This window comes from Sphaeramia orbicularis, chromosome 12, assembly GCF_902148855.1.
Source record: "Sphaeramia orbicularis chromosome 12, fSphaOr1.1, whole genome shotgun sequence".
In the NCBI taxonomy this organism is placed as follows: domain Eukaryota; kingdom Metazoa; phylum Chordata; class Actinopteri; order Kurtiformes; family Apogonidae; genus Sphaeramia; species Sphaeramia orbicularis.
The window spans coordinates 35,734,987-35,749,832 of NC_043968.1; the positions used below are offsets into that span (position 1 = coordinate 35,734,987).

Sequence of the window (14,846 nt, forward strand, 5' to 3'; positions counted from 1 at the left end):
GGCTGCAGAGGGTTTGTGGCTGCCTCAACATCCAGACTGCTTCGGGAGTTGGGAGTGTGAGGGAGGGCTCACCGGCAGGCTGTTAAAGACCTCTCGAGGGCTGTAGAGAAGGGGAGTCAGTGGCTGTGGTGGAAGAGGAAAGACTCAGCATGGGTGGTCAAGTGAGTGGTGGCACCTAGGAGGTGAGGCCAGGACGCTGGGTCTCACTGATGAACCCTCTGGAGGTGTCGTGGGCCCAGTCAGCGAAACACCGGTGAAGGAGGGAGCCCATCTGACGACCCAAAGGGTGCCACCACTCGCAGTACCAGCCCAAAGTCTCATGTATGCAAGATTGGGATCATAACACCAAGTCCTACAGAACTGATTTGCAGGTGCACAGTAAGAAAAACTGGACTTTCCAAATTCAGTACGTACTGAAAAAAGCTGCAGTGTGAACCATGTAAATGCAAAACCTTCAACAAATAATACACAATGACAAGACACACCATAATTTAACAGGACATATAACCAGTAAATCTCATACATTTTTGACATGATCATTTTATTTATTTATTTATTTTAACCTTTTCATGCTTAGTGGTCACTCCAGTGGACAGCTGTTCTACAGCTGTTCTCTTTTATATTCATGGGTTTGGTTGTTTTTTTTCCATGTTAGCCAACACTTGTGCATCATCCCAAACACTGCAGTTTATACCATTACTGTAACTTTGCTGTTCTTGATAAACCTGATTTGCACTAACATGTTTGAGTGTAAATCAATTGCTAGTTGTTATTAGACCATCGGTTCCCAACCTTTTTTGGCTCATGACCCCATTTTAACGTCACAAATTTCTGGCGACTGGAAAAGGGAGACATTTTTTAGCTGAAATTAATTTGGTTTTGACCATGTAATAGTTTGCTATACTATGTTGTGAATAAATGTAAATTTTAGACGGCATTTAGTCTATATAATGTATATTATTATGGACGGAGGCAGTAAAGCCAGGTGTAGATTAATGCACAAAGGGAGAATTTTATTTTCCTTGGTCAAGATATCTACAGTCAGTCCAGCTTGGATTTACAAGGCTGACAATTAATACTGAAAAAACAATAACTCAAACTATGAATTATGAAAGAGCTGCAGCATCTGAAACCGACCACAATGAACATTTGAAAGATAAACAGTACCACAGTGTACTGTACAAAAAAAAAAAAAAAAAAAAAAAAATCTTGTTTTTATGAAAACAAAAAACAAAAAACTGGCAGCTGTGGTTTCCAGAACAATACGGTAAAAAACACATCCAACTGTGAACATATTTACAAAGTAACATGTAGATTTAACATTTTAAACATGTATATTTAACACTGGATTTAAATGCCAAATGGACTGCACATATTGAGCACATTTTATCCACCTTCATGGTGTCCAAAGCACTTTCCAAATCCACCAGGTTCTACTGGGAGCAATTTAGGGTTCAGTGTCTTCCATGGACATATGGACAGTCAGAGCCAGGATTCGAACCACCAACCCTTTGGTTATCGGATGAGCCGCTCTACCAACTCTACCAACCCATTCATTTACAAGTTTAAAATGTTAAATTGTTAAATGTTTACTTTTTTTTCTTTTCTTACTAAAAAAAAAAAAAAAAAAAAAAGCAAATAGGCCGTTATTTCAACATTACGGTCTTGACAGTTGAAATGGCACCACATTGTTTTTCAATTTACAGTTTTATTTTCTAAAAACAATAGAAATACATCATTTTACATACAAACCTGGTTTTGTTCACATACTCTTCCTGTAAAAATTGCAGCTATGTTTGATTTAATCGTTAACACAAAAATATTTTCAAATAAACAACTTTGCATTATATTACTTATAGTTTTTTTATGTTGCAATTTTACAACTTTTTGGTGTTAATTCTAGTCATTTTTACAGTGTAGTTCAGTTTCAGCTTCAGTTTGTCATGTCTTTTATGGATTGTGATTGTCTCTCTCAACTCACCATATATTTTTAATAGTTAGTTTTTATTTTTATCAATTACAAGAAATTTCACGTGACCCCACGTGGGGTCCCAACCCCAAGGTTGAAAAACACTGTATTAGACTGTAATGAACAGTTTTCTTAAACAAAAAGTTTTTTTTTATTGTTGCATATTATCTCCATGAAGTGAGTAATAACTATTAGAGTATGTTAAAATGTAAGAAAACATCAGATTAGCTGCATTAAAAATGTCTTTATTTCATAATTTTCACACAGTATATCACTTATTGCATTTAAATACATGTTTCTTTGCTTCAGAAATTGGTGTTCAGCTGAGTGGACATTTTTGTAACTCCATAAAAAATAGGTTCATTAAAAAATTCAATCGCATTGTTTTTTTCATGCTTAAAGAGGAATAAAAACACTCAGGAAAAAAAATCTTGACAAAGGTTCTCATAATTCCTGCATCAAAGGGTTATTTATATCCTTAGATGAACCTTTCCCTCAGGACAATAAAATCTATTTTTGTCCAAATGTGAGTCCTGCTGCTCTTTACCTGACCTCATGTCAAACAGGACAGGACACTGGTTCAATGTGCACACATCCCATAGTATCTGCATCTTTGTGAACTGAAATCACCCTGAGCACGGTTGCGTTTATTCGGCTTTAATTTGACCTACATTGGCTCATGTTATTATCATGCATTACGACAAATTTCTCAGACAAAAAAAAAAAAAATCCAGTCCGTCCATCAGAGTGTGTGCCGTGCTGTTTTCTGCTTGAGCGCCATAACCCCATAATATGTGCGCTCACTATGTCATATAGAGCCCAGGCATTTCCTGTGGCCGTGCCTTCACTTTCCAAACCACTACTGTACCAGCCCGGACCTGGGACTGTGGATCGGAAAGGGACCCTGTGAGGCTGCAGACCTGCATCAGACCCCGGTGAGTGGAGGGAATGTTTTTTTTTTTTTTTTTCTTCTGTTTTGTCCTACTGTCATCCACGGACACACGACAGCATCCTCTGCACACAGCATCACGACGTCTTCAACAGGACAGACAAAAACATTTAGGTCACACCAGACTCCGTTCAAAAATCACCTAATATTACAATCACCTTACCTCTGAGATAAAACACAGACTTTCACACCAATTTTTAAATATTGCCTGCTGTTAATAAAAGATGGACTTTATTTCGGCGTTATTATAAAACACATAGCAGCATAGATTTGGGTTAAATAGAAAATCTAATCCAAGCTTCCTGCATTTGAGGCTCATGAAGGAGAATGGGCATTGCAGGCGGGATGGTTCAAACCTCTTAAAGTTTTATTTGGATTAAAGAGTGCCTGCGTTTATTTTCCACAAATCACGAAAATAAGAATAAATAATGTGATTTGATATGATACATTTGTGTCCGTTTTAATGACAGCCTTTCTGTCTGCGTGCACAAGAATGAATCCTTCAATTCTTCTTCTTCAATCCTTAAATTGTGTCATTTCTGAATGAGGATTTGTTTTTTCTTGCATGAGTTTCTGCATCAATGCATGAAGCAGATTAATACGTATTGCACTGTTTTGTTTTGTTTTTTTCTTCAGTTCTTGTGTTTACCAGGTTTCTGCTGTGCAGCATGCATCACGGTCGATTGCAGGGATTGTGTTTGGTTCAGTGGGCTCTGCAGAACGTATCCAAGGTCTTAGCGACGCATTTTATGTCCAAGCAAAGCGTGTGCACTTGAGGATCATCCTCCCTCTCTGAATCTGCGAGGTTTTAGATTATGCATGATCTCACTGAAAGATGCAAGTAGAAATCTACAAATTAGTCTGTGCTTTTAAAACATCACAAATAAAATGTGTGTTTTATGTCCTTTTGGGATAGGGAAAATATGACAAATATTGATATTAGGACTAAATCTGGAAACTGTGGGCTAAAATATTTAAGAGTTCTAGGTGGGAGGGTTAATTTTTCATAACACTGTGACAACCAGGATATGAAGTTGCATATTTAAAACCTAAAACTAGTGAAATGTCTTTAAGAAAAGATGCTTAATCCATCATACATCAGGCATGCACGTGCCCTAGTTATTAGACAGTCGTGGATGTGTTTTGTTTATTATTTTAATTGTGTGTTAGTGACATGTTGGATTGAACAGGGGTCCACAGTGAAGCCCCTTTCCCACACATTCACAGCTTCAAGTTTGGAAATCCGATAGGAGGGACGTGACTGTCCCGTGAAGTTTACGTAGATTACACACAGGAAAACCGGAAGCAGGGAGGTTTTGTTGTCAAAACAAAGGCTACATACCTCCTCATTGCAGTGAAATAAATTTTCATTGTTTTTTTTCCCTTTAAGCAGAATTAAGTCTTCAAATATATAATCAGAAATGTAATCCTTTAAACATAATACTGGAAACAGGTTGTGTAGTCAATTAAAAAAAAAAAAAAAATATATATATATATATATATATATTTGGAACAAACTTTGGATTTTCTGATAAACAAAACATGCATCTCTACAGAGACAGTACTGTGTTAACATATCACCAAACACTTTGGATCCATCCACACTTATCCACATCTCCAAATTTCACTCTAAGGCACCTACTTTAACTAATTCTCACAATGCAAAACACCGCCTGAGGCAAAAATGGTCATCAACTGTTTAACTGTTTACTGATCTTACCCATTTGCTTTGAAGAGGTAAGAAAAGTGGAGTTTCCCAGCATTCCAGTGTGACCACATTTGTCTAAAACTGTCTAGATCCTTAGAATGTTTTTGAGTCCAAATCTGATGCATCATTGATTCACCATAATTTAATTTTTAATCAATAAATTAAACATTGACTACCCTTAGTTCCCTTCTATTTACATTTGTATGTTGTTATATTATATATTGTACTACTTATGTCCTACTTATCTGGTTCTATTCTATTCTATTCTATTCTATTCTATTCTATTCTATTCTATTCTATTCTATTCTATTCTAATCTAAATAGCTGTAACGTGCATAGGAAAGGCTAGAGGGTTGGAAGTCTAAAACCCCTTTAACTTAATAAATAAGAAAAATAAACTTCTTAAAGGTTCTCTTTCAGATATAAAGTAAAAACAGTACTTATTTTCTGGTAAGTCTCAGATAACGCAAAAGTAAAATATTGACTTTTACATGAACCACATCAATCTTGAAGTTCTACTGAATCAGATGATATTTGACACCCATTGGTGAATCACACTAAAGATGAGAAAAAGCTAAATGAATTATTACATGTTATGTAGATCTCTGAAGGTCGATTCATACCTTGACTTTTATTTTGGTTCATATCGGGGCTTTTATTTTGGCAAATGTTAGGGCTTTTATTTTTCCGGGACTAACCGGAAGTATCTCGCGATGTCCGTTACGTTGACGTGTGCCCGGTGACAGGCAGCCGTTCACGGAGCAGCTGAACTCCTCACAGAGCTAAAAATAATCAACTCACCTCCTTTCTATTTGTTTCTTTTCCTTTTCTCCATTTTCTTTGTCTGTTTTCCCCCTTTTTTTAAATCCAGGTGTAAGGCATGAGCCGGTGCCCGTGAGGATTATCTGTTTTTTAATTTCTCCAAGGTAAGATTATTTTATTTGGTGTATTTTTTTCTTATTAAGATAGCTTAATGTTATGGCACAAAAGCTAAAAACACTTGAGCTTATTTCTCTATGTCAAATTTAACTGTTAATGTTACTATCAGTAAAAATGTCTCGACAAACAGCGTTTAGTTTGGATGTTATTTTCATTAAATTTTGTAGTGTAATTTTTTGGGGTTTAAGTGACCTGTGTTTGCTAAATGTTGATGTTAACTATTATTTCATACACTTTGATTTGTAGTTGTTCTTTTACTACGTCTCTCTTTTCAATGTATCATCTAATTAATGCACCCATTATGTGAAATGGGTGGTAATTTGGGGAAAAAAAAACATATTGCTATTTCCAGAAACCACTTTATAAAGGTAGTAGTTTGTAATTATTAAGTACTCAGTCCCTCTAGACTGTAAGTGTGTTTGGAAATGGTATGGTATCTACACAGAGATAAGTTTCAGCGGTTAAAGCTTGAAATATTAAAGCAATAATTATAGAAATAATGATAAATAAAAGAAATCCAAACCACAATTCCACCATGCATATTTAAATGTATTATTATGCATGGATTTCCGTGATACTTTGTGGTGCAAAATTAATAAATAAAACACTAATGAATTATTTTTTATGAAAAGTAAGTTCATTAATTAAAATAGTCTATAGATCAAAAACAAAAATGGCCACCAGGTGCAGCCATTTTTCGAAGTAACGTGGAAATTGTGGTGAAAATTTCCTCTAGACTGGAGGACCTTAATATGTCAGTGCAGAGGCAAATGAAAAGAGAAAAACATTCTGTTTTCTTCATTGAAATTAGAGTTTTTAAAAGTTTAAAAATGTAGGAAATTCTATTAGTTTCTATAACATTTTAACATGCACTAGCCTACATCCTGCATTTGGTACATGTAAAATGGCAGCACCCATGAAACAGCTGTCATGCCTGACAGTGGTCCGCGTGTGTTTGTGTGAATAAGTGAACTCTTGAATGTGTGACATGCCATGAAAATGTCTGACCTCATCCTCAAACCCCTGTCAAAGCCCTGCTAGTAGCACTTATGGCTACTGTTTGCAAAAGGTTAAGATGACGTCAGACATAGTGCAGTTTGTCTTGACAGATTTTGGCATCTTGGAGGAAGTATGAACTTAAACCTCATCTGCAGTTTGTGGTTTTCACAGATTGGCTCAAAGCTGGTGTGGAGCAGCTGGGTGGTGGCATGGCCTTGTCCTTTTGTGGCAGTGACAACCACATAAAAGCCTACAGTGTGAATGATGGCGTGCTCAACAATGGTTGTTTCGTGGATGCTCTCAACCTGGTTCCCCATGTCTTCCTGCTCTTCATCACCTTCCCCATTCTCTTCATTGGTAGGTGGTCACATCATGAATACACTACTGGGAAAAAAGTGCTTTGGTTGAAGATGGTTTGAAATGAGAAATGATATATGATACACGATAAACCTGTTACACCCTTTTTTATTTAGTCTGACCTCACGCATATAAGAGGTTTTGGACCTGAACTCACACTATGTTGCATTTCCAGACTGAAATATCAAAAAACGCTTTGTCTGTGTTATGTACTATCTTGATTTGTGTACTTGCTTAACTTAAACACTACCTTCCACTTGGTCACTTGGTCACATATGTCCTTTGTTAAACTGATACTTGAGGTTACTTCCAGTTGTTTCAATAGAATAAAATGAGATGTGAATACACAAACTGGAACATAAAGGAGACAGTTAAGATATTTTATTGGGTTAACTATTAGTGAAATGTAGTTTGTATGCTTTGTGTACTAATGGTGGATCTGCAATGCACTGCTATAGGCATTACTTCTGTTTTGATTGACAGACACCTAGTATCAGCAAATACACTCTCTAGAAATGTTCATCATGTCATACTTTTTATCATACCAGAAAATTATTTGTGACTATCAACTGTAATTACCAATCCATGTGTAGAGTCCATCAGATGCGTTTCTACTGCTATTCTCAGTGGCCCATCACAAAAGCAACATGGCAGCTCCTAAAACTGTTATATTGTGGGGTCATTTTTCAATAGAAACAGCTCTGTATTATCTTTTTATTTAGGGTTTTGATTTGGACCAAGAGGAGAGAGCTGCCGGTATCTATTTTCAAATTGTGAAAATGTTTCCTGTGATTTCCACTTCTAGCCACTTAAGTTGCATTCTGACTCATTGGTCAATGCTGCTGCAATCAGTACTGGCTACGTGTAATGTGAAAGGGGTGTCTCAGATTAACAAACCATTACAGATGTATTATCTAGCTCCCCTCTGGAACGTTTTGGCTTCACTAGCTTTCAACTAGAAATACACACTCTACACAACCTGCACTCCACCAGGAGATTTAATTAGTTATGATATTCAGTAAAGTTCCCCAGGTTCCCATCATTCTCTTAAATCTTGTTTTAAATCCACTTACAAATCTCGGAAATTCTGTCTCTGGTTGTTATACCCTCAAACACTTACTAATGTGTTTACACCAAAGAAATGTCTCTGTATTCTGGCCACTTGGTTACAAAACTACTGTAAATTTCCACTGTTATAGCTATTTTGGAAAAGCATATTGCAGAAATATGCATATTTCCAAGAGCAAATATTTAGAGAAGCTTGCTATATTTTTGGAAGTGAACCTACTTTTAAACTTTTAACATTTGGTTGTTTGTGCAGGAAGAGTCATATGTTGCCCTGTCTGTGTTTTGTGTTTTCTGACAGACGTTTAAGTGTTTCCGGTCTAAGCTTCTTAAATCTTCACCTTTAGGAGGATTATTGGAGCAGATACAGATTGACAGTTTAATCTTTGGTCACATTGTTTCATGTACACTCTGTAGGCTATGATATAGGTGGTTATGTACAAAATCTGTTTGTCAGCTTCGTGTTTTATGTGCATCTACTTTTCATCAGCTGCGAGTTTGAAGTTGATGGACATGCTTTTAGCAGCAAATTCACTTGACATTTTTAAGGTAATGCAGTCATAGCCAAATATATTCCAGAAATGTGTGATGCTAATTCTTACTGAGCTGTTTTACTGTAATCTGTTACTCCACTGAGACTCCATGTCATCTGTCGGCCAGAGCAGATGTATTAGTGATATTAACTCTGTCTCTGTGTGTGTGTGTGTGTGTCTCTCACTCTCACGAACGTTCACCAACACAAGCATGTTTTTGTTAGGACATTTACTTACTCGCTCATCCTTTGTTTGATAAGGATAATTAGACCTTAAACCAAAGGTTTTGAAGGTCCATTCCCATGAGAGGTCTGGCTACAGTGTCTTGACCTGAGGAACTGAAATGGATCCTCACAGGAATAGGCTTTAAAAGAAGACACGCACCACTCATTCTTGACAGCACAGTGTCAATAGTAAGCTGCTTTCAACATCATTTAAGATGGGATTAAAACAACAGTTCAAAAGTGGTTCTGGACTGTGGTTGAATGAAATAGTGACTAGAAAAGCAGATGACAATGAAATGGAATAAAAACATGTAGAACAAGAAGCACTCGGAGAGCGCAGACCTCTGCCAAGGCAGATCAGTGTCAGTATTTGTCATTTTATCTGTAATCATTGTAAGCTGCTGGAACATCAACCAAAGTAATGTCCCATTTATCAGCATTGGCTTGCCTGTCCACAGCTGGTATTGTCAGTATTCTGTTTTCTGGCTTGTTGTACTGGAAGATGATCAACTTCAGTGTGATGGTATTCCCAGCACCACTTTCTGAGTTCTGAGTGAAATGTAACACAGAGTAAACAAAGAAGGAAAGGAGGGAAAAATATTGATAAAGTAAAGAAAGAAGGGAGTAAGGTAGATATCTAAGGATAAAGGGAAACAGCATGGGGAAAACATGTTAGTTCAGCGATGTTTCTTTATTGTTACGCTACAGAGAATCATGTTACTCAGTGTGTGGTGGGTTGTCTGGTGTGTGTGTTTGTGTGTGTGCAGGAGTTTATGGGAATAGTCCTGACCAGAAGCCCTTAGCCTACTCCCTGTGGACTCACTAATTGATTCTTCCCGGTTCTTGTTTTTTATGGTTTCTGTCCCTAGAGACTGCAAAATGGCTCTGGTTCATTTAGTTAATAGCAGAAACAAAACTGATATAAAACTGTCAGTTGAATTAAAGCCCTTTGGCACTGAGCTCCCGCACTATTATCCTATTTCTCTACAGTTTAACCAAATGAAGATGGTCATTTAAGGCATTGCTGATGATTAGCCACTGAAGCATTGTACAGATAATGGACTGATTTAATTTTTTTTATTATCATATAATTAATCAATCGTTTTATCTTAATTGAGTGTAATGTTGAATACTGGATTCCTCTTACATCTGTTTATGCATCATTATTAATGCAAATAGAGGCTGAGTTAGGAAGAGCCTTAATGGCCAAAAATGTTATTTCTGGTAGTTTTAACATAAAATTGACCATAAGAGTATCTTTTTCAAGTTCTGCCCTGTTATTACTTACTGTTAGGTCCACCTTTAATACTACAGCCATCACTGTAACTTTTTAATTTGCTTTTGTTGAAAAGTTCCTGTTTTTCAAATGTAAAAGTTAAATGCTATTATTAAAGCAGTGTATGGCTTTCATGAATTTTTTTTTTTTAAATTTGTAAAACCCCAGTGATAGCCTAATTATCACTAATCCATTAGTCTTTCTGTGCTCACACACCTGAATCCCTTCCCTCATGGTGAACAACTTGGAAAAGGACTCCATCATAATCACAGTCTGCTTCTTTACATAACAAACCGAAACGTCACTTGCGCCTTTTCGGCAATTTTGTTGTGATGTGCATTGTGGGAATGGCGACAAGGTGAAAGTGGTTTCTCACAGATTTGGCAAGAAAACAAGCCAGATTGCTACAACATAAAATTATACCGTCCACCAGGGTTGTTTTAAAGAATGAGTCTAGTCAGTGGATGGAGGTCAAGGAGACATTTGGGTTCAGCACTCATGAAGAGAGAGCAAAATTGGTGCTGCGGGGAATTCCCATTGCCACAATGCACTTCCCCACAAAATTTCTGAAAAGGCCCGAGTGACGTTTCTTTTTGTTATGTAAACAAGTGGACTATGTTTATAATGGAGTCAGCTTTGAAGATGTTCACAGTGAGGGAAGAGATTCAGGTGCATAAGCATGGAAAGACTAATGGATTAGTGATAAGCCCCACTACTTCCTGAACTTCAGGTGGCTCCTTTATTTCTTGTCTTTCACTATTGGACACACTGATTAATCCAGCTGTGTCTAATTAATCAGTGGTCATCACAAAAAGTAGCAGGCACACCTGGATTAATCAGTGTGTCCAATAGTGAAAGACAGGAAATAAAGGAGCCACCTTAAGTTCAGGAAGTAGTGGGGCTGTGCATAGAGCCCATTAGGCTGTCACTGGGGTTTACAAATTTGAAAAAAAAAAAAATGTGATGAAAGTCACACGCTGCTTTAAACAAGCATCTATTCTTTTTTGTCAGTGTCTGTGCTCCAAAATGTAAATGTAAAAACAAACCTCTGTTTTCATAGACACTGTACAATGATCCCTGTAAATGTATCTATATACATTATCTATACAGTATCTATATATATCTAATGATTTTATGCAGATGATTCTTATGCAAATTAAGCTGTTTGCCTTTGCAAGTTAGCAGCCGTGACAAAAGCATAGTTTGGAAGATTCACATGAACCTTTAAGTTCACATTTTTTGTCATAATCCAGTTTAAGATGTGGTAATAAAATCTGTTTTTGTTGGTTATTCTTCCCCCTTGTAAATTTGTTTTAAATTTCTGGTTCAGATTCATAATTTCTGCCTGCGTCTGTGTCTTAGGTTGGGGCAGTCAGAGTTCAAAGGTCCAGATTCATCATAACACATGGCTTCATTTTCCTGGACACAACTTGAGGTGGATCCTCACCTTCTGTCTGCTCTTTGTTCATGTCTGTGAGTTTGCAGAGGGCATCGTCTCCAACAAGTAAGATATTGATTAGAAACATGTCAGTGTCCTGTCTAGGAAAACTATATCTAAGGAAACAGAAAAAAAGCTCTTTTATATACAGAAAATTAATCCTATACCCATATATTATTGTTTTTCCTTTTCTTTGCTGTCTGTAGTATGATGAAAACAAACCACCTCCATCTCTTCATGCCAGCTTTCATGGGGTTTGTAGCGGCCACAACCTCAGTGGTTTATTACCACAACATAGAGACATCTAACTTCCCTAAACTGTTGCTCGGTAAGACTCACAGTAGCTAATATAATAAACAATGTTTGTATTATGCCATTTACTTTTTGTTTGTAGCTAATAGCATTATAATATTTCATTTAAAATTTATGGTAAGAAAGGCCCATCCTTTGCAGAGAATGTGCAGTGCTTTTCAACAGACAACAGCTGTTAACAGTCATTTTGTAAATCTCCATGAAGTATTTTTGATCCACTGATAATTTTAATGAGCTGATATCAAGTATGTAGGAGGCAAACTGAGTATTAACTGAAAACACATTTCATCGCGAAAACTTTCCTGTGGCTTTTTAACTACAGCAAATAATCACTATGAAGCTTTCAACTAATGTTTCCTCATGAATACACTATTAGAACCTGACCGATTAATCAGCGGGTTGATTATAGCGTATCACCAATTAATCAGCATTGGCCAATATGTAGCTGATGTATTAACTTTTTTGCTGTGAGATTCTGTCATTTGTTGCTCCTGTGTATCTGTGCTGCCCAGAGAGTTAGAGGAATAGTAAAGCCTGTCAGTTTCACACTATATACACTATAAGTACCTTATTGAGAGCACTATGAAGAGACGACATTTGTAATCTGTTAATCATATATGGATGTAAACAATCCTCTTAATTCATGATTGATTTGCTGTGAGTAAAACAGAGGTACAACAAACCAAACCTTTCTCTTTTCATAGTTCTGTTCATCTACTGGGTGTTGGCCTTCATCACAAAGTCCATCAAGCTGTGGAAGTTTGCAGAGTTCACCGTTGGAATACGGCAACTCAGGTTCTGCATCACTGCGCTGTTAGTGATCCTGTATGGGCTGCTGATGGCTGTTGAAATCAATGTCATAAGAGTCAGGGTATGTGTTTTTATTTTGTTGCTGCGTGATTACTTAGGAAACTTCTAATATCCTGTTTTCTGTTTTCTTGTCTTGTAGTATATTTTCATTTACCTAATTTAACATGTATGTCAGTGGTTCCCAACTTTTTTTGGCTGGTGACCCCATTTTAACATCACAAATTTCTGGCAATCCCAGACATTCAAAACAGAGACATTTTGTTTTGCTAAAATTAATATGTTTTTGATCATGTAATAGTTTGCTATGCTATGTTGCAAATAAACGTTAATTTTAGATGACATTTAGGCTATTTAATGTATATTATTATGGACGGAGATTACTGCACAAAGTGAGAATATTATTTTCCTTGGTCAGGATATGTACAGTCAGTCCAGCTTGGATTTACAAGACTGACAATTAATGCTGAACAAACAATAACTCAAATTATGAATTATGAAAGAGCTGCAGCATCTGAAACTGACCACAATGAACATTTGAAAGATAATCAGTACCACAGTGCTTCAGTTTCAGCTTCAGTTTGTCATGTCTTTTATGTATTGTGATTGTCTCTCTCAACTCACCTTATATTTTTTATTATTTGTTATTTTTCATTTTTATCAATTACTAGAAATTTCAGGCGACCCCATTTGAATTCCAGGCAACTAAGGTTGAAAAACACTGGTGTATGTCTTTCTCACTTGGATTAATTTCTTTCTCTTCTTGTAGAAATATGTATTCTTTGCCAACCCCCAGAAGGTGAAGCCACCAGAGGATTTACAGGATTTAGGGGTTCGCTTCCTGCAGCCGTTTGTCAACCTGCTGTCAAAGGTATATCTCTTTTTTAAAAGCATTATCAATTTAAAAAAAAGTGCTATAATTAAATATTCAATTCAAGTTTTTAGTCCACAATTTAGGAATCTGTCTTAGCATTATTTTCCAAGATTATTAATCTTTTATCTCATCAGTGAAGATAGATTTAATTGACCACTTCTGTTGGATGCTCAGCACAAGATAATTCATTAGAAGTGATAGTTTTTTTGGTCACCCTTTGGTAACCTTTTGGACATCATCTAACATTCAAGCTCAATATCAAGCTCTCTCTTAATCAGTGGAGGCTGTGACAAATGTGGCACCTTTTCAGGCGACATACTGGTGGATGAATCCTCTCATTATGGGAGCTCATAAGAGGCCCATAGAGCTGAAGAAGATTGGCAAACTGCCCATCGCTATGAGAGCACTCACCAACTACCTACGACTCAAAGATGCATACGAGGACCAGAGGGTGAGCAGAAGGATTAACCTGATTGCATATTTCATATTTTTCCAGAATTATACTGTCATTATTATTAATTTGGCTTTTACTATTATTGACAATATGGCAGACAAAACATGTTTTTATTTTTGATCTTACTCGTCACAGACGGCCGAGAACCCAGATCAAGCACCGTCAATCTGGCGCTCCATGTACCGAGCATTTGGCCGTCCCATCCTGCTTAGCAGCACCTTTCGCTACCTGGCGGATCTGCTGGGCTTTGCTGGGCCACTCTGCATCTCTGGCATTGTAAAGTCCCTAGGATCTGAGAATAGAACTTCTGTTTCTGAAGAAGTGAGTGTTGTGTGTAGTTCTGAAATTTCAGTGTTAGATTTTTAGATGGTAGATAGCTGCTGGTTCCTCTTCCTTGCAATTTACATTTGGTTTCATGCATTGCTTCAGTTTAAGAGAGAATTGTTTCATGAGGATTAACTGTTTTCACTGTTGTAACCATTTACATGCATTTATTCAGCTATGAAGCAGAGTTTTTAAGTAGATGTCCAAATAATTTCTGTTTTTACTATCACTCAAATGGGAATATGATGATCATTACTTAAATATCAGCCATTATAAGACGGAAGAAAACCATTGTTAAGGAAAACACCATTGGTAGTAAACTGTCTTTAAAAGGATTTTAAATAAAAGAACTCCTACCAAAAGAACTGGAACAAATGTCAAGGAATATAAGTGAGTTACTGTTAAAACAATGAGAAAATGGGCGTTATTTATTTTGACTTTGGAGAAGTCATGTCTAAAGTCTTCTTTAATTGTTGACATTAGATAATTTTATCAGACCTTAAGTGCAAATTACAGCAACGTTCAGAGTAGTACACTCACACAAATGTGTCTGTGCCTATCAGTGATACTGGGTGGTCCAGCCAACAAATAAATGACTCAGTCCCTGTGTGATGTCAA

General features: G+C 36.7%; 1 protein-coding gene across 3 annotated transcripts in view; it reads left to right on the forward strand.

The window, feature by feature from the left end:
* The first annotated feature begins 2,741 nt into the window (after nt 1-2,741).
* The window catches only part of abcc9 (ATP-binding cassette, sub-family C (CFTR/MRP), member 9), a 57,923-nt gene continuing 45,818 nt past the window's right edge, over nt 2,742-14,846 (forward strand). For 2 of the 3 annotated variants that reach the window (XR_003936942.1, XM_030150492.1), the window contains exons 1-9: nt 2,742-2,904; nt 5,498-5,552; nt 6,736-6,921; nt 11,382-11,523; nt 11,664-11,785; nt 12,474-12,640; nt 13,346-13,447; nt 13,761-13,901; nt 14,040-14,225. Coding sequence is in view for 2 of the 3 variants with exons in the window: in XM_030150492.1 (XP_030006352.1) it covers nt 6,774-6,921; nt 11,382-11,523; nt 11,664-11,785; nt 12,474-12,640; nt 13,346-13,447; nt 13,761-13,901; nt 14,040-14,225 (1,008 nt within the window). In the remaining variant the exon portion in view is untranslated. Of the gene's footprint in view, nt 2,905-5,377; nt 5,553-6,735; nt 6,922-11,381; nt 11,524-11,663; nt 11,786-12,473; nt 12,641-13,345; nt 13,448-13,760; nt 13,902-14,039; nt 14,226-14,846 lie in introns of those variants that run through there. The other variant, XM_030150493.1, reaches the window with a different exon arrangement.